General features: G+C 44.4%; 1 protein-coding gene across 2 annotated transcripts; it reads right to left on the reverse strand.

The window, feature by feature from the left end:
- Window positions 1–33: 33 nt before the first annotated feature.
- On the reverse strand, window positions 34–17,474 carry tymp (thymidine phosphorylase). Of its 2 annotated transcripts, none has more exons than XM_030720499.1 (10): window positions 17,431–17,474; window positions 5,394–5,517; window positions 5,119–5,321; window positions 4,714–4,812; window positions 4,455–4,584; window positions 4,031–4,149; window positions 3,712–3,874; window positions 1,234–1,464; window positions 666–806; window positions 34–596 (listed from the first exon to the last, which is right to left on the reverse strand). In XM_030720499.1, the coding sequence occupies exons 1-10, from the start codon at window positions 17,461–17,463 to the stop codon at window positions 436–438; spliced, it is 1,404 nt and encodes a 467-aa protein (XP_030576359.1). In that variant the 5' UTR covers window positions 17,464–17,474; the 3' UTR covers window positions 34–435. The 2 variants fall into 2 exon arrangements, with proteins under 2 accessions (XP_030576359.1, XP_030576360.1); XM_030720500.1 differs by lacking the exon at window positions 17,431–17,474 and adding an exon at window positions 11,904–11,959 and having other exon boundaries at window positions 35–596.
- Window positions 17,475–19,581: the final 2,107 nt, after the last annotated feature.

Raw genomic sequence — 19,581 nt, forward strand, 5'->3', positions numbered from 1 at the left:
GAGAGTGGGAGAAGTTCCCGATAACCTTCCTAGTGCCGGAAAATTGGTGTTCTTGATTGTTGATACGACAACGATCAGATGACAGGATGTCCACAACGTATAAAAAGCACAACCAAGATTCAGTTTCCCAAGAAGCGATTTTTATTTAAACGATGGAATAAATTAAAGGTCTGCAAACCCGCAAAACGTTTGAAGAACTACATCAATCACACCACCCACGCGAGGAGGAGAAAAGATGGAGTTAAATTCCCTCAAACTGTGGCAGAGCTGCCGGCTGCCAGCAAGTTAACGGAAAAGCAGGAAAGGTCTGCAAAGTGGCGATGAGCACGGTGCGGTCAAGGACACGAGAACCGTTTCTTTAAATGATCTCAGCAGGAAGCAGCAGCACCGGAGACCGACAGGTCGATGAGGTAATGCAGCAGCAACGGTTAAGTATTAACATGCGTATTTGTCAGGTAGAATTTTTTCTATTAAAGTGCATTTCTGTTGTGTTGGTATGTTTCCGTCTGTTCCCACAGTCAGGGCGTTCTCCAGCTGGTTTTTCTGGTCCTGGGTCGGCGCCGGATCCTCGTAATGGAGCCGCAACCAGGAGACGCCTGAAAACACACGAGTCCGTCAGGAGGACGTCCTTCAGATTATCATCATCATCATCACTGACCACTCACCTTTAGTGACCTTCTGACCTAGAGACACCAGGACTTCTGCCCCCACGCTGTGATTGACAGGCTCTCCAGCCTTCGATCGCCCCGCCCCCAAACCGCGAAGCACCTGAGCTAAAACCAAACCGTCAACATCCAAAACGACACCTGCAGGAACACAGAGACAGGGATTAAATATGAGCACTTCATCATAATACATCATATTAAGAAAAAAACATAGTTTAATACATAGATACACTACTGTGCAAAAGTTTTGAGCCTCTTTAGAAAAATGTGAAATAGATGCAGAGATTCACTGAAACATGCAGACGTGAAACAGACAGAAACAGAGTTTGTAAGGTTCTCACGAGCTTGAAAGTCAATATTTGGTGTGACCTCGTTTATCCTTCAGCTCAGCCTGAACTCTGAGTCTTCAGGAACAGTTCTCCAGGCTTCCTGAAGAACATTCAAAGCTCTTCTTTGGATGTTTCTGCCTTTGTTCTGTCCTCAGGTGTGTGAGTTTCTTTACAGATACTCGTTAACTTTCTTTGTAGGTGTGGACGTTCAGCAGTAACGAGGAGTTTTATGGTTTTACCGTCTGCAGGAGCTCTCAGTTCCAGCTGATGCTTCGCTTTCCTCAGCACGCTGTAGTAACCATCTGCACGGGCGGAGCACAAGAGCTGAGCCGTCTCAGCGGCTACACCCTGAGCCTCCATCATGGCGCCGAACTTCAACAGTGCTGCTCCGTTGGCCACGGCGCCGGAAATCTGCTTCCTGCCTTCTGATAGGTCAGCTGCCAGGCCAGTCATCACGAGCAGCAAGCCTCCTACACATAAAAACCAAACTCATTCTTAAAGATTAATCATGTTTTCTTTTTTAATTAATAAAAGGGGGAATGATTAATGAAATGTAAACAGGAAGTTGGGCTTCACTCTGTTTGTTTTCTCAGCAGTATTTCTTTCTTTTTTAAAGCTCACTGGTCTAATTTTCTCAGTTTTAGCAAAAACAATGTTATTATCATACAGGGAGGAGGAGCCTAAAGAGGCAGGAGCTGCACTGAAGGGCTGCATGAACACAGTGTAAAATAATAATAATTTTTTTCTTAACCTGAGTGCAAAGCATCTGCATGGGGTCCAAAATAAAAAAGTGAATATCAAGCTAGGAGAAGAATAAAGATAAGATGCACTTTATTTACCCCAAAACTATAATATTAACTAGACAATAGATACTGCTGAACCCGGCTGCTAAAAGAGGTAAACAGACTAATGAAGACGAAGGGAGATATTAGGCCACAGGTGTAGCTAATGAAGTGGCCACTTTGAAACACATCAGTTTGTCACCTGGGATTGTTTTATCTGCAGAAATCAAAGTCACAGCACTGAAAAGTCTTTTTTTCTAGTCAAATACATCAAAATATTAATAAAATTGGTTCTTTTGGGGGAGGAAATGTATCAACTTGTCATTTATAAGGTTATTAGAGTTAACTGAAACTACAAAAACTAGATGTGAAAAAACAATTTTAGTTATAAAAAAACAAAAAAACCCCAGATTTTAGAAAAATGTCAACTTTTGTTAGTTTGGTCAAATGTGTCCACAGCATGTCTGATGAGGCTCTGATGCACATAAGACGGAGTTAAAGCTCTGTTTTTATTGTGACACCTGCACTGATTTTTCATAAATCACGCCACCCCCGTTAGTCGAACCTCGGATCCAGAAGGAACAATGCGGTTTTCGTCCTAGTCGCAGAACGCTGGACCAGCTTTTTAGCCTCTCGAGGATATTTGATTGTGCGTAGGAGTTTGCCCAACCAGTCTACATGTGCTTTGTGGACTTGGAGAAGGCATTCGACTGTGTCCCTCGGGGTATCCTGTGGGAGGTCCTGCGGGAGTATGGGGTGTCTGGCCCGTTGTTGCGGGCCATTCAGTCTCTGTACAACCGCAGTGAGAGCTTGGTCCATATAGCTGGCAATAAGTCGGACTCATTTCCTGTGGGTGTTGGACTTCGCCAGGGCTGCCCTTTGTCACCGATTCTGTTCATAATTTTTATGGACAGAATTTCTAGGCGTAGCCAGGTGGCGGAAGGCTTCTTCCTTGGTGGCCTCAGAGTCTCATCTCGGCTGTTTGCAGATGATGCGGTTCTGTTGGCTTCATCAGGGGGGGGCCTCCAGCTCGCAGTGGAACGGTTCGCAGCCAAGTGTGAAGCGGCCGGCATGAGAATCAGCACCTCTAAGTCTGAGGCCATGGTCCTCAGCCGGAAAAAGGTGGAGTGCCCTCTCCAGCTCAGGGACAAGTTGCTCCCCCAGGTGGAGGAGTTCAGGTATCTCGGGGTCTTGTTCACGAGTGATGGGAGAAGGGAGCGGGAGATCGACAGATGGATCGGGGCTGCTTCTGCAGTGATGCAGATGCTGCACTGGTCTGTCGTGGTGAAGTGGGAACTTAGTGTAAAAGCGAAGCTCTCGATTTACCGGTCGATCTACATTCCTACCCTCACCTATGGTCACGAGCTTTGGGTAGTGAATGAAAGAATAAGATCTCGAATACAAGCGGCAGAAATGAGTTTCCTTCGAAGGGTGGCTGATCTCTCCCGTAGAGATAAGGTGAGGAGTGCAGCCATCCAGGAGGGGCTCAGAGTAGAGCCGCTGCTCCTCCACATCGAAAGGAGCCAGTTGAGGTGGCTCGGGCATCTGATTAGGATGCCTCCTGGTCGCCTCTTGGGTGACGTTTTCCGGGCATGTCCCACCGGGAGGAGGCCTTGTGGTAGACCCAGGACATGTTGGGGAGATTATATCTCTCGGCTGGCCTGGGAACGCCTTGGGGTCCCTCCGGATGAGCTGGAGGAGGTGGCTGGGGAGAGGACAGCCTGGGCTTCTCTGCTTAGGCTCCTGCCCCTGTGACCCGGCCCCGGATAAGTGGAAGAGAATGGATGGATGGATGGAAAAATAAACTCTGCTCTGATGATGCAGAATTTGTCAGATGGAAACAGATTTGGGTTTCTGAATGAAACTAATTAATTGATGAGCCGCTTGATGGGAAACAGCTCCGCCCACTGAAGCTCGACCTTAACGAGTTGTTACCCTGAGTCGTGACCAGCTCCATCAGGTCGTCGGGGCCGTTCCCCTTCAGCGTCTCCAGAGCTTCGATCACCTCCAGGCTGTTTCCCACGCATCGACCGATGGTGCCGTCCATGCTGCTGAGCACGGCTGCTGTGCGCATGCCCAGACCGTTTCCTGCTCCCACCTGAAAGAAAAATAATCACATGCCTGGTAGTTAGACGCTCCAGACATGAAGGACCTCAATGGGCTAATTAATTCCAATGTTTAATAATGAAGTGACTCCTCCTGCTTTTGTTGGGCTGTTGTAGTGAAATATATGATTTTTATGTAACATACTCACCAGCTGCTGAGCTAGCTCTGTAGCACTGGTGAGGTCTTTGTAGAGAGCAGCTCGTCCGAACTTCACATCCAGCACCAGAGCGGACAGAGACTCAGCTCCTTTCTTTGAGATAATCGACCCTGCGGACACAACACAGCCACGAATTTAAAGCAGAACTCAGACGGCCATAAACTGATTATACGGGACGTCCACGGCAGGTGCTGAGCTCCAGCTTTATGAGGGTATCTAAACATCTGGATGCTTTCCTTTTGATTTGATGGCCACGCTGCTTCATAACTGATCAAACTTGTCTTTAGAGAAAGCTGAGCATGAAAGCAAAGCTGTCAGTGTATCGGTCAGTCGAGGTGACCCCCCACAGCTGATCCAAAGCCTCATGGATGGGATTCAGATGTCCCTGCTGGAGTCAGTAATCCCAGTTTATTACCAGTAATGAGCGGTAAACTGTCCACGGTGCTGGTGGCGTCCCGCAGGGCGTACAGGACTCGATCTGCAGGAACCAGCTCCTCCGTCTGACCCACGATGCAACAGCCCACTGAACCGAGGATCCCCAGGATCTGGGGAAGAAAAGTTGAATCATTAAAATGTAGAAATGAAGAGACTGACTGATAGTATATTTTATTACCATATTATTACAACATTACACACTGTGAATTATTTACTTCATGAATGAACAGTTGCTTCACCTGCTCTGTTGACTGGTCGATGTTGAATCCTGGAATCGATTCCAGTTTATCCAGAGTTCCTCCTGTGTGAGCCAAGCCCCGCCCACTGATCATAGGCACCTGTGGACATGGATTGAATGAATATTCCAAATATGATCCTCTCAGGCTATGAGAAACAGGAGCCCCACCCACCTGTTTAAGCCTTCTTTTTGTGAGGGGTAACCAATCACAAGAAAGCTTGCTTAAAGGGGGAGGAGCCAAAACAGCCTTTTCCAGAGGATAAGATAAATAAGGATTATTTTGAACTGTTAATTAGTGAATACCGAGCTAGGAGAAGAATAAAATAGTAGAGTCCACATGAATCTGGAAATGAACAGAAAGTCCACTTTGAAGTTTTACCCAATCAGATTGCATCAAAGTCTTTACCTTACAGCCACAGGCAGCTAGCGCCGGCGCCAACACCAGACTGACTTTATCTCCCACTCCTCCAGTCGAGTGTTTGTCCACCACCAGCTTTTTCCACTCCTCGGGCCATTTCATCACTTCCCCCGATAACATCATCTCTCGGGTCAGGGTCTCAGTCTCTGTGGGGACCATCCCCATCAGCCAAATAGCCATCAGCATGGCCCCTTAAATACAAAGACAGGGAGATCTTAAAGATAAACAGGAGGAGGTCTGAATGTAACGCAAATGGTTTGTACCTGTCTGACACTCCTGTATGGTTTTAGCCGTAACAGCGTGGATGAAGGCTTTGACCTCTTCATCACTTAACTGTCCTCCATCTCTCTTCTTCCTGATCAGATCTGGGATGGATGGCATGTCTGCCTAGAAATAAAAACATCACGAGTCTGATTAGACCTGAAGATTTTCAGCCATTTAGTGACTGCTTTAATTAACCAAAGAGTTCTTTCCGGGGAACATCTGTGCGTAAGTGTTCCCATAGTGTGTGACAGCGTTATGACTGTGTGGTTAGTGGTAACCATGGCGATAACGAGCATGAAAAGTCACAGCATTGACCCATGATACCGATGTTAGCATACTGGCGATAGGCCCCACCCACGCCTTCCTAATGTGGGAGTCAACCAACAGGACCACTCCCTCCATAACCCTCACCATCTAACGGGATACACGTGATGGTACCGCCTGTATAACGGCTGCATGTCCGCAGACACCTGTCTCATGGATGGGTGTTTTGGTACGTACAATGATGATAAATTTGAATCTAATCTAATCTAATACACAACATGTGTGGCAACACAATATTTCATGCTATCACATCGTTTGGTATCAGACAAAGTTCTTCATTATTTTACGCAACAAAATTTATCATGAAAAATCTTACGTTACTGACCGTTGGTACTGCGGACGGCCCCCAGAGCTGTTTTGCTTTTGTCATGGTTTTCTTGGCAGACCCTCTGAACTTTTATGGACTCCTGTGCTGCCTCTTTCCCGCAGCTCTTCCTGTGTCCGACCCCCTGAAAAGTTTGACCTCTGTCTTGCTCCGTTTTGGAGATGCCAGAATTGAGGGATTCTTGTTCTACTTGGGGGCCAGCAGGTCTAAACCCAGTTATTTCTGTTTCTGAGCTGGCTAATAACAATTTGTCTTATCATACGGATCACATGGGGTGTAGTGTTTCCTGCTCTTTGAATTGTACTTTGTCTGGGGAATTTGAATTTGATTATGACAGGCTAAATGAAACAAACTTTCCTGTGAGTAAACCGGCCTCTCTTTTGAGCCATGAGTCTTTGCCTGAAAATAAGGACTTTTCATGTTTCGTGTCTGAGCAGGGAGAATATTTTTGGTTTAATGACTGTGGAAATACTGGATTCTCCTTTGTTAGTGGAAGCCACCTGTTCCAAGTCCATAAACAACGATTATCTGTCTGGTGGTACAGTACAACCTAAATATAAGGACGATTTTTCAGGTCATGTTTTCGAGCAGTCAATTCAAGTACACATGTAGATTCCAAGCCTACAGACAATAAGAAGTACATTTACACTGATCATGTAACTGAGCCGATGAACAACATTAACCCATGTTATGTTTTTGAGCCTGAGAGCCATTATAACTTTTCATTTAAAGTTTCTGAGTCAGTTTATAAAAGAAACATTCCCCATCAGGTTTCCAAACCTAAAAACAATGATTTTTCATGTAACATTCCTGATCTCATGAACAATGCTTCTTCTGTTTCTGAGCCATTTAGTAAAGAGGGCATGTCATTTCCTGTTTTTGAGCAAGCTAATAGCAAGAACATTTTAAGCACTGCTTCCTAGTGGTGTGCAATACTGCAAGATTTGGATCGATCCGATACCAAGTAAACACGGGGCCAGTATCGCCGATACTGAGGCAGATACTGATGCTGATACTTTTAACAATTATGAAGAATTTTCATGAAGTTTAAGTGTTTTATGATTCTTTTTCTCCTTTTTCTCTGGATTTTTTCTTAAATAAACAAGCTGTGCAAAATTATCACCCTACAATGTTATAAAACATTTAAAGCAAATTCCTTTTTTCCTAAGTAAAATATATTATGAGTCACGTGAGAGTATAATGTCAAAACACTGTGGGGAGGGGAGGAGCAAAGTGTGCCTGCTCTGTGCTGTGACTGGAGCGGTACCTAAACAGCTCGCATCTTTGATGAAACCGCAGAGCTGCATACAGGAGAGAAACTGAAGCAAAAGTATCGATCTCATTACACTGGTATTGATCAATATCAATACCAATGTTGGTATTGATATGATATCTTCCTACCACTACTGCTTCCAAATGTGCTAGTTTCAAACAGTGCACACATACAAACTTTCCCTGAGACTGCTGCTTCTGAGGCCTCACTAACACCAATACATGCTCACTGGGTGGGAGTAGCCAATGATGGGCTCTTTCCTGCATCCGTTTTGTTTTTGCCAGTGGGGGCGGCCATGGACCGGCCCACCTCTGCACCTGTCCCTGCTCCTCAAGCAGGGATGGGAATTGATAAAAATTTAGCGATTCCGATTCCATTATTGATATCATTTATCGATTCGATTCCTTCTTGATTCTCTTAGCGATTCTCATTGGGTTAGTGAATAAAATAAACCACAAATGGGTTGGTTTGCATTAACTCCTTTTAATGTAAAGTAGAACAAAATTAAAACTGGTATAAAAATAAGAATTCCTCTTTCAAAAATAATATTAATATTTTAACATAAAATACAACTGCAAGGTGTGCGAGAACCTTTGAGCCAGCCAGACTCCGGCAGCCCTCATCAACTAAATGTTACAGGAGGTGGACATTATTCATACAGTATAGTGAAAACAGTACAGCAAAACAGGGATGCAAATATTGATTATTCTATTGATTAATCGACTTTTTCGTATGAACAATCCATCTGCATATTTTAACTTCCATACTGCAGTTTTTTTGCTGTGTGAAACAAACAGCGGTGGATGGAGCAGCTGCAAAGTTCTCTTTTCTTCATCTTGGCACTTACTGATCAGGTGGTTGATGAAGGTCCTCCAGCTGTTTCAAAGTAAAGGTTTTAATGGTGGCTACAGGGAAAAGCGCTGCTGCTTTGGACGTGAGAAAAACAGCACTCCAGAGACTTCAGCTTCAGTCAGCACTTCAGAGATTTCATCACCTACTTCTCATTCATCGTCATCTGCTTCATCTCTGCCAGAGTCTTCCGAGCCACCTGCACAGCAGCCCCAGTCGTTGGAGGAGTCAGCTGCACGCCATGCTGAACATCCTGAGTCTTTCGAGTAGCTTGAGCATACCAGTCAAGTCTCCTGTTTTTGCTGGGAAATTCCCGTATTTTACCCCTCTGTCCTGCCGTCCTCCCGTATTATTATTTTCCCATATTTTAATATAATATTTTTTTAAAAAAGTATTCCTGTACTGCTTCAAACTGAATTGTCACTAGCCTCGCAAAAACTGCCACGTGAGTAGCCTGGGTGGCAGTTCTCGGAGGGCCGACAGCCAGAGATCAAACCCAGAAAAACAACTGGACCTCGGTTTTTGCTCAGTGTTGCCATTGCCAACTTAGCCCCGTAGCGACTTGTTTTTTTTTTTTTCCTCCAAAAAGCGATATAGCGACAACGAAATCCTCCGCCGCCGCCGTATTTTGTGTACACAAAGCCTTCTTACTGCGTTCCTTCGTACACTTTGGCATCGCCCAGACCTCACTTCGACTCCACCGTCCACCCTTCAACCACCAAACCTCACTTAAACACCAAGCCTGCCTACCCACTCCCCCTGCTCCCATCATCAGACCTCGCTTCGGCTTTTATCAACCTTTGAGACAGCCAACAGCGAGTTTTCTTACACAAGTTGGCAACAGCGGCCCAGATAAAGGAGGAGAGTTGAACGTAGCTAGCAGTCTCACCCCACAGTGTTTATGTTAAATTTGCTATTCTAACATCAAACAATACGGGACAAAATGTATGATCTATGTAATGTGGGTCTAGGCAAAGCATTAAAGTTATTAAATTATTTCATAAAGTTCATATGTAGTTCTAAACATATTTATGGTGTTTTTTCTACACTTTGTCCCTCCAAAGATGTTTTTCTTCTCTCCTACAGCCTCCATTGCAACTACATACAAATGATCTATTATGCAAATTAGGTAATGACGTCATATAGCGACTACTATTTTCAGCTGTGGAAAATTTCTTTTTTTAAATACAAAACTTGACAGGTATGATCTTGAGTGTCTTCGTTGCCGCCGCTGGCCCCACGGTCGTTCTCCTGAGTGCAGTCGGCCTCGTCGCAGCCGCGGCTGGGACGCGGTTGGCCTCCAGAACTGGCACTGTGTCCGACCTCCTTAACTGTTTGACCTCTGTTTTGCCTCGTTCCTGATATTTTTGTTCCAAGAAAGCTTCATTTGGACACTAGAAAAACATTTTCTTTTGCTCCACCTGAGCTCACCGGCTCCGCCTCTTTTCGTTTGTGCAGACAGACTGCACGTAAATCAGCTGGGGGCTGCTGAGCATAATCTTGTAATGCTTTATACTCACAAGTATTCTCCTAAATACGTTTCTACTACAGGTCTATATTTAGTCACTAATCAGGGATTAAAGTATAAAAAATATTTTGACGGGGAAGGGGTCCTTCTGGTACCGGACAATTGGTAATGCTAATGGCGGCACTCGCAAGCAAGCTGGTTGATCCGTTCTGGGAGCTGAGTTAGAGAAAAAAAACATGTCAGTGATGATCCACTCAGTGTTAAAGGAAATCCGTCACAGCGATGGAGAACTTTATAGAATCTGAGGAGGGTTTTTTTTTTTTCTAACTCCTGATCCACTCCATTCCAGTAGGTGGCAGTAATGCAGCTCTAAGCTGGTTTGGTGAACCTCAAACTCACAAGACGAAAAAGACGACGACAATGACGTCGACTGAGAACTGTAATGTAAATATGCCTGAATAGTGTTGCTTATGTTGGGTATCACTTTAGTTTGTATAGAATATGCAAAATATTTTTAAAACGGCACTAAATTATATGATCTAATTCTGTTAAAGTATAGATAACTAAATTTACGAGGTGTACCTAAAGGCGCCATGGGTTGAACAGCACATACAGCAGCAAAACAGAGTCTAACATGAAAGTTTGATGAGCCCCGGTATTCTGAAGAATACTAATCGGCACCAGGGCTGGACTGGTAATCGGGCATACCGGGTATTTGCCTGGTGGGCCGACCGTTCTCAGGGCCAATGCTGTTGGATTTTTTTTTTTTTTTCAGAGACCGGCCCACAATTCAGAGGGGGCGGCCCATTGGCCCATCTTCAATATAGACAGTGGATGTAACCAATCAGGATATAGGATGAAAGCAGCCCCACCCTTTCTCTGCTGCTACTTTCCCACCGCCGAGGTTCCGGAGCCGGAGCAAGTTCCCGTGCCGATCCCAAGGAACCGGCGAAAAGATTAAGAATGGACCCGCGCTCCCACCGCGTTTCTGTGAACTGCTCCTGTGGGCGGGTCCTTGTCTGGACACGGAAGCCAAAGCGCACAAACGTGGGAGAACACGCTCTCCTTTCTGTGCTGCAAATACGTTTTAGGGTCCAAACCAAACTACTGCAGCATCTGTGTGCAGCACAGAGGGAAACAGACAGGGATTAGAGCAAGACGACAAGTACGCACTTTGTGTCCTTTTATCTGTGATATGAACTGATACAAAGCAGCAAGTTCAGCCTTAGAGCCCAACCTAATTCACAGCCGTGAAAATCACTTCTCTTTTCTCCTGTAATACACATGTAATATGGTAGAAAACTTGATGCTGAGACGGCAGAGTCACGCCCCTCTGCCGCTTTTGGCATGGGTTCCTGGTTCCAGACCAGCTAGTTTGCGGGGCCGGAATTGAACCCATTTTTCGGCCGAGCACCGAGTGCTTGGGCAGTGGAAAACCCGCCTAACGGTTCAAATTACGGCACGGGCTCCGGAGCCCTGTTGGTGGGAAAGAGGCCTGCTGCGTGGTGTCCTGTAACTCCCGCTAGTAGTTTCAGTGTTGAGCATTGCTAAAGGAGAGGTAACATGGAGAAACAAAGCAGCAGAAAGGGGTGTGGAGAAGTTACTGAGAAGAAATAAAAGAGTGTCGCTGTAGATGCTACAAAGTGTGTAAAGATCACAGACATGTTCACTGCAGCCTCCACGTCCTCTGTAACAGCAATGCTCCAGCAACAGCAGCTGTAGGCAGAGTCGGTCAGAGACATAGGCGACATATGCGGCTGACCACCAGGGGGCCCCCAAGCTCATCCACATTTGTCATGAAACTCTTTTGTTTTTTTTTTATTTTTTACAATTTAATTTTTTTTCCTAAAAGAAAGAAGAGACTATTCTAACTGTGCATATTTGTCTACTTGTAACAACACTAATTTAATAAGTAGGCTACACTCTAATATTTCTGTCTCGGGCTGATACTAAAAAGCTAATTCATGCATTTACTACTTCTAGGCTGGACTATTGTAATTCATTATTATCAGGCTGTCCTAAAAGCTCCCTGAAAAGCCTTCAGCTGATCCAAAATGCTGCAGCTAGAGTACTGACAGGGACTAGAAAGAGAGAGCAGATTTCTCCCATATTGGCTTCTCTTCATTGGCTCCCTGTTAAATCTAGAATAGAATTTAAAATCCTTCTCCTCACCTACAAGGTCTTGAATAATCAGGCCCCATCTTATCTCAAAGACCTCATAGTACCATATCACCCCAACAGAGCACTTCACTCTCAGACTGCTGGCTTACTTGTGGTTCCTCGGATACTTAAGAGTAGAATGGGAGGCAGAGCCTTCAGCTTTCAGGCCCCTCTTCTGTGGAACCAGCTCCCAGCTTGGATTCAGGAGACAGACACCCTCTGGAGAGCTCCTTCAGTGACAGACTGCTGCATCCTAAATGCACAAAGGAGCGTTACCGCAGATCCTTCCTCCCAGCAGCTGTAAGACTTTATAACCATCACTGCTCCCAACAAAAACCACAATAACCTACACAATGTAGGATAATATATAATATACTGTAAATAGTCCAGCCTGTTAAGGTTCAACACACAGGCACATCATGTACATTGTATATAGTGTTATTATTAGTAGTATAAAGGTTAATATTGTTTGTTGATTTTATATATATTCTTTTCTTAATAGTGTGAATTATTATATCTTTATTTATATTTATAATAACTGCGGCTGCTGTTACACCCAAATTTCCCCTCTGTGGGACAATAAAGGCTGTTTCTTCTTCTTCTTCCTCTCTATTTTTAAGATTAGGATGACTGTTGGGTTTTCTCTGTAATTATTGTAGGGTCTTTACCTTGCTTAGGGCCCTTTCAAGGCTTGGGTTGGCTCTGCTGTAGGTGAAGATGGCAGCAGCGGACAGAGGAGCAGCCAGAGATGCAGGCTTTGGAAACCGAGGGACAGAGTGAGCGGGAAAGTGCAGTACGTAAGCAGGTAGCAACATTAGGATAATACAGGGACTTTGAGGTGATGGAGGTAATGTTAGCTCTATTACATAAGAATGATGAGCAATGGCAATTGATCAGTATAAATATTATTGGTATTTGCATACTTCCCAAAATCTGGCAGCCACGGCACCTTAATCTGATAAAATAGCAAACGGTCAAGGCTGAGAAGTGTTGGACGACCAGCAAGTGTCCATTTTAGGCTGCATCACAGCATTTTAGATATTTAGGTTTAAGGTGTGTTGAAAGGCTGCACAGTGGTTTGAAATTGTAGCCTCTATGCTGGTTAAATGTGTTAAAAACCACTCAAACAGGTGAAATAAGAGATTTTAAAAAAGCTAAATGATAAGTAAAAGCTTTGCAATTTAAGCATTAATAAAGTAAGTGTAAAAAAAAAGTATAAAAGTATTATTAGCAAAGGGGATGCCCACATTGAATAAGAGTAAGACCGTGTGAAATGCTTTTAAGACATAGTTGCGGGCCGGTCTAAGTCAAAAATGCCAGGGCCGATTTTTTTGTCCCAGTCCAGCCCTGATCGGCACTTTATCTTTTTCCTCACCAGTACCGAACACACAGCCGGTGGTGATGAACATCTCAGGAGAAGAAGAGATTAAACCCACAGCTGTTCTTTATGTCTGAGCACTGGGCACCCAGCATTTAAATGCCCTGTTTCATGACAGTAATAGCACTCACGGTTATCATCACCCACGTTCCTGCTATTTTGACCAGACAAACAATTTCACCTTTTTCTCCTGACCCGTTTTCGCACCAGGGGAGACAGCAGTAGAAAATAGTTTTATGAGTTAACGTGAACTCATCAGCCAAGACGGCTGCCTTGATGATCAGCGTCACCTTTTGTTCGTTCAGGTAAACTGCTACCTGATCTGGCAAACACTTTGAATTCCTCCAACAGGATGAGCTCTTTAAGTTCCTTAAAATCCTTCACTTTGCTGGGCTGACACCAGCGCTAGAACAACTGACTATTCTCACATGCAAACTCCACAAATATCTGGCTGTCAGACTTCTCACAATTCCTAAGTTTCTAAGTATGCCTGAGGAACAAACTCATAGGCCTGTAACACGGTCTAATTATTTCATAGTTGAAGCTATCTTCAATAGACAAATACACACTTTTCGTGCTTTGCCAACAAGTTTGCACTGTAACGACAGTGGCCAGCACTCCTCAGGCCAGCTCAGTGCGCTCAAAAGCATTAAAGTACGAGTCGACCTCAGCTTCGCAAAACAGGTTGAACTAGTTTTATGTCTATGTAGATTCTCAGTCATCCAGTTCATAGTCTCTGCAACTTGAAAAGGTTTTATGTGTTTAGCAACGTCAAATGCTGCAGGAGCGGTGACACGTGGGCTTGGGTGAAGAGAGACAGGTGTAAAAGCAGCAGGTGGCCCTCTCTGCTCAAGCTCCGATGCATCAAGCTCCCGTTAAGCGAAGATCTTCTGTGGACATACCAGAATGAGGATCTAACCCCGCACCCGGCTCCAACCCAGCTGTAGGCGCGTCAGCAAATCTGGGACAGCCTGCGGGACAAGTCTACACCGACTGCTTAGCAACCACCACCTGAAAAGGAAGCACGCCCTTGTCCAGCAACCCTGCACCCAGAGCTGCCATCACATCCGCTTTCTGGGCACTGTAAAAATGAGCGACAATCAACAAATCCACCTTGCTACATATCTCCAACTTATCCCACCAAGGAGCAGTAACAAAACCATCCAGAGAAGATTCCATAACCCCCCCCACAGGATAAGAAAAAACCCCAACCACCGAACAACACACACACACACACACACACACACACACACACATAAAAAAAAAAGAAAAAAAAAAAAAAGGAACCAGCAAGAAGACAGAGGACGAGCCCCCAATTCATGTTACCACCCGTTTAGGGGCCTGGTGCGCAACATGAATAAGCATCATTCGTCCCCCAGGACCCAAGCAACCACACAAAATCCTTCTTGTAAAAATAGCAATGTTTTATTTGATCACACACGAAACACACAGAGGGAGTCACATCAGGGTGAGCCAAGGCCAAAACAGGAACTAAAATCTACCGTGATCCGGCATCTGACCTTAATTGGAAAGAAACACAATAAAAGATAATCTTACCTCCCTACTCTTAATCAACACAGGAGAAAACCATTTAACCCAACTGGCGGCTCACCCCTACCCACTCTGGATCAGAACACGTTTCCAGGAAGCTTGGGATACAAATGATACTTTCTCTCTGCGTTGTCCATCCAGCCGCCTAAGTAGGGCGTGACTCTCAACCGGAGCCAGTCAACCAACCGCAACCTGACACCTGCACAGACAAATTTGCATGTCTCACACACACACACACACACACACACACACACACACACACACACACACACACACACACACACACACACACACACACACACACACACACACACACACAAGTGTGTTTTGCTATCTTTGTGGGGAATTTCCATTGACTTCCATTCATTTCTACAGCCTAAACCTTACCTTTACCCTTTTCCTAACCCTAACCATCACATACCTAACCCTAACCCTAACCTAAACTCAATTCATACCTTAGCCCTAACTCTGACCCCTGACCCAAAAACAGGGTTTCCCCTTGTGGGGACAAGGTTCCAGTCCCCACAAGGAGCAATTGGTCCCCACAACGTAGTATATGTCAGGAAAATTGTCCCCACAAGGTATTGTAAACATACGCACACACACACACACACACACACACACCTGCAGACGGAACAGGCTGATCTTTGCTGATATTCTCATTCTGAAAAATGTCAGGTTTTTTGAAATGGCTGAGTGTTCATGTTACCAGACGTAACCCAGCACACTGTGGAGGATTCAGGCTTTACAGGTAAGGTGCAGCTACACATATCTGTGATGAGCAGTAACTTCTAAAGTTTGCAAAAATGAATTTTCTTTCATTTGAATCTTCATCCTTCATTAAGCATTAAAACACTTTATAGCATTAGTGAAGGTTACCAATGATCTTCTTACAGCCTCTGACAGTGGACTCATCTCTGTTCTTGTCCTGTTGGACCTCAGTGCAGCCATAATACACTCTTTCTTTTCATTCACCTCTTTTTACTCTGTTTATACTTCACTCTGCATTTAATCATTAGTTATAATCTGTCTCTCTTCCACAGCATGTCTTTTGTCCTGGCTCTCTCCCCACAGCCCCAACTGTTCACAGCAGGTGACTGCCCCTCCAAGTGCTGCTCATAGGGGGTCGTTTTGACTGTTGGGTTTTCTCTGTATTATTGTAGGGTCTTTACCCACAATACAAAGCGCCTTGAGGCGACTGTTTGTTGTGATTTGGTGCTATATAAATAAAACTGAATTGAATTGAATTAGAAAATGGCACATAAATAAAGTAAAAGTACAGGGCTGTTACTCAAAAATATCTGTAGCCAAAAGAATCCAGGACAATGTATGAAAGGAAAACTCTCAGCTGTATGTGTTGCAGTGTTTGGTGGATGCAGATCTTTGACGCAGGGCCATCGAGTGTGCAAAAGTCAGTAAACATCCAGAAAGACATAAAATCTATTTGCTGTTGTTTTAATAATATGTACAATGCTGTTAATCCAGCAGCTGTAAATGTAACACAGGCCTTCAATCACCCCTTCCATCAGATCTGAGCCCCTCTGCAGCGTCTGCACACAGACGTCTTTTTGCAGACGCTGGTGGAGCTCAGCTCGCCCTGTAGCTAAAAAAAGCTGTTTCATACATCACCTCTGCAGCTCTCCTGGATATGATCGAAGTGGTATCTACCACACAGCCAGCCTCTGGTACATCACCGATTAGCAGCACAGCAGGACAATCACAAGTGTGTGTGTGTGTGTGTGTGTAGCAGCTGTAAATTGACTCAGCAGAAACACCATCAGGCAGAGCCTCCAGCTCCCCTCAAAGATGACAGCGAGCTTGGCTGGCAGGCTGCTCAGATACCTGCTGGTCAGTGCTCAGCATCACATCCCAGAATTTCACTCATAAAACCTCACTTAGTACAATTAACTGCACTGAACTGTTATTTGGGAGGTAACTGCATTAAAAACAGGTCAGGGAGTCCAATAAGCTGAGGCAGCCGCCTGTGTCGCCTGTCAGTCAAAGAGGCCACGCCCCTAATAAAATGCACCCTTTAAACCTAAATTTTAAACAGGCGAGTTAAAGATAAATTCTCAGCACTCCAAATATGGTCACGTCTGGCTCCAAATAAATAACACGGTGGCAGAAGGCCAAAAGGTTTAAAGGGTCATTCCACCCTGGAAAAAGAACAAGCCCCAAATGACCCTGACGTTCATGCTCAGGGTGGGTGGATGGGCACTTCAGACCACAGCTGTACATATTTCATACACCTGCTGTGATGCTGTCAGAATAAATGTTCAGATCAGCCTGGCGCTGACCGAAGCAGCAGCACGGCATGACTCTGGTTTATTGAGGTGTTGCTGGTGAAAGTTCAGTTCAGTGCAAAGGCTGTCACTGCACTGAGCTCCTGTCACACAGGAACATGTGGGAGGCTCACGATTCATCACGATATAATCAGGAGAATAAATGTCTCTGAGACCTCATGAGCAACTTCTCTGCACAGTTTAGTAAATTATTTCCAAGCTCTCACAACAAGTTATATGGAAACTCTGAGCTCTCAAACACACCAACCAATCAGCATCTTGTTTGACCTCTGAGTGATGACACATCTTTTAAAACATTTTAGCAAACATATTTTCTATTAAGAATATCCGACCTTAAATTAAACAGCGCAGCTCTTAAGAAGAGGAAACATCCTTGTTATGTCAGTTGCACACAGAGTACAGTACCTGGTCTGATGTTTGCAGTCTGTGCAGTGGCATCGACCCCGGGGTCCTTCATAAAGGGATCTGTCAGCCAATAGGAGGGCGGGGACAGCGACTCTGAGCCACTGAGCGTTCAGCTCTGACTCCTCATTCAGAGAAAAAAGCTGTTAAAGGTCGTCAGCGAGTTCACGAGCTTTCTGTTCACAGATGGTCAGTTCATCTGTGTCTCACGTGCAGCCAGCTGTTATCAGTTCACACAGCTTATCTTTGAATTTTTGAATTTCACAGTAAAAGCTGAACTGTCACTTTGTTTGCTCCTTTTAGTGCCATCATTACAGCATTAAATGAAATTTAGTTTTAATTTGGAGCAGTTTGTGCAGGATGTGGGAGGTGTCAGTGAGTTATGACACAGTCAGAATGACTTAAGATGTTTCCCCCCCACCCCGCCCTGACCCTGAACAGGAAAAGTGGAAGAGAATGGATGGATGCATGGAGGCTGGTAATTAAAAGGTGGAGATTAAGAGTTTAGTTGTTATTACTTGGTTATTACCCCACCCATCTGAGCCCAGGGACATACATGTTGTGTGACACTCAGCCTGATCGGCATTTTCTAAAGCTTTCCCCTTCGAGTGCCCTTCCATCAGTTTGGACTCACAGATCACGTCAGTCAGCGATTTCAACACTGTTAACGGAAGTAACTCAGAGTGAAATCAGTGAAGTTTTGTGTGTCACTCTGATTCATCATCTGCTGCTTTAGAGTTCAGGTCTGTGACCTCACTGTTACTTGTTAACTCTGTGCCAAGAAGCAGCAACCTCCAATGATTAAAAATGCCAACGTGCCAAAAACTGCACTTCCTATAAATAAAATAAAATGGAATTGAAACTTTATGTTAATATTGGAGTGTTTAGAATAGGCAAAGGTGTACAACACATGCACCAAAGGCTTGTTATAGTTAGGATTTTATCCATACTGCTGTCACTGACTGATGCTTCATGATGTTTTAGTCGCTGCTGCTGTTCTCAGTACTTTGGTGTTATTTTGGTTTATTGTGCATTATGGGAACCCCCCAGCAGCCTAGGCCTATAGCAGCATAACTAAGGGAGGGTTCAGGGTCACCTGATCCAGCCCTAACTATAAGCTTGATCATAAAGGAAAGTTTTAAGCCTAATCTTAAAAATAGAGAGGGTGTCTGTCTCCTGAATCCAAGCTGGGAGCTGGTTCCACAGAAGAGGGGCCTGAAAGCTGAAGGCTCTGCCTCCCATTCTACTCTTAAGTATCCTAGGAACCACAAGTAAGCCAGCAGTCTGAGAGAGAAGTGCTCTGTTGGGGTGATATGGTACTATGAGGTCTTTGAGATAAGATGGGGCCTGATTATTCAAGACCTTGTATGTGAGGAGAAGGATTTTAAATTCTATTCTAGATTTAACAGGGAGCCAATGAAGAGAAGCCAATATGGGAGAAATCTGCTCTCTCTTTCTAGTCCCTGTCAGTACTCTAGCTGCAGCATTTTGGATCAGCTGAAGGCTTTTCAGGGAGCTTTTAGGACAGCCTGATAATAATGAATTACAATAGTCCAGCCTAGAAGTAATAAATGCATGAATTAGCTTTTCAGCATCACTCTGAGAAAGGATGTTTCTAATTTTAGAAATATTGCACCAATGCAAAAAAGCACTGGCGCAATATTAAACATTTTTTTTTAATATGTGCATTGAAGGACATATCCTGGTCAAAAATGACTCCAAGATTTCTCACAGTGTTACTGGAGGCCAAAGTAATGCCATCCAGAGTAAGTATCTGGTTTGACACCATGTTTCTAAGATTTGTGGGGCCGAGTACAAGAACTTCAGTTTGATCTGAATTTAGAAGCAGGAAATTAGAGGTCATCCAGGCCTTAATGTCTTTAAGACATTCCTGCAGTTTAACTAATTGATGTGTGTCATCTGGCTTCATTGATAGGTAAAGCTGAGTATCATCTGCATAACAATGAAAATTGATGCAATGCTTTCTAATAATACTGCCTAAGGGAAGCATGTATAATGTAAATAGAATTGGTCCTAGCACAGAACCCTGTGGAACTCCATAATTAACCTTAGTGTGTGAAGAAGACTCCCCATTTACATGAACAAATTGGAGTCTATGAGATAAATATGACTCAAACCACTGCAGTGCAGTAC

This window comes from Archocentrus centrarchus, chromosome 23 (assembly GCF_007364275.1).
Source record: "Archocentrus centrarchus isolate MPI-CPG fArcCen1 chromosome 23, fArcCen1, whole genome shotgun sequence".
Classification (NCBI taxonomy): domain Eukaryota; kingdom Metazoa; phylum Chordata; class Actinopteri; order Cichliformes; family Cichlidae; genus Archocentrus; species Archocentrus centrarchus.

Bases quoted from the DNA above. Each gene is read 5' to 3' on its own strand.
- tymp (XM_030720499.1), bottom strand. From the start codon at position 17,463: ATGCCACTGCACAGACTGCAAACATCAGACCAG. The intron at 5,518-17,430 runs GTACTGTACTCT...TTTTATTTCTAG, and splicing joins GACTGCAAACATCAGACCAG to GCAGACATGCCATCCATCCC. The intron at 4,585-4,713 runs GTGAAGCAACTG...TTTCTTCCCCAG, and splicing joins TCGACCAGTCAACAGAGCAG to ATCCTGGGGATCCTCGGTTC.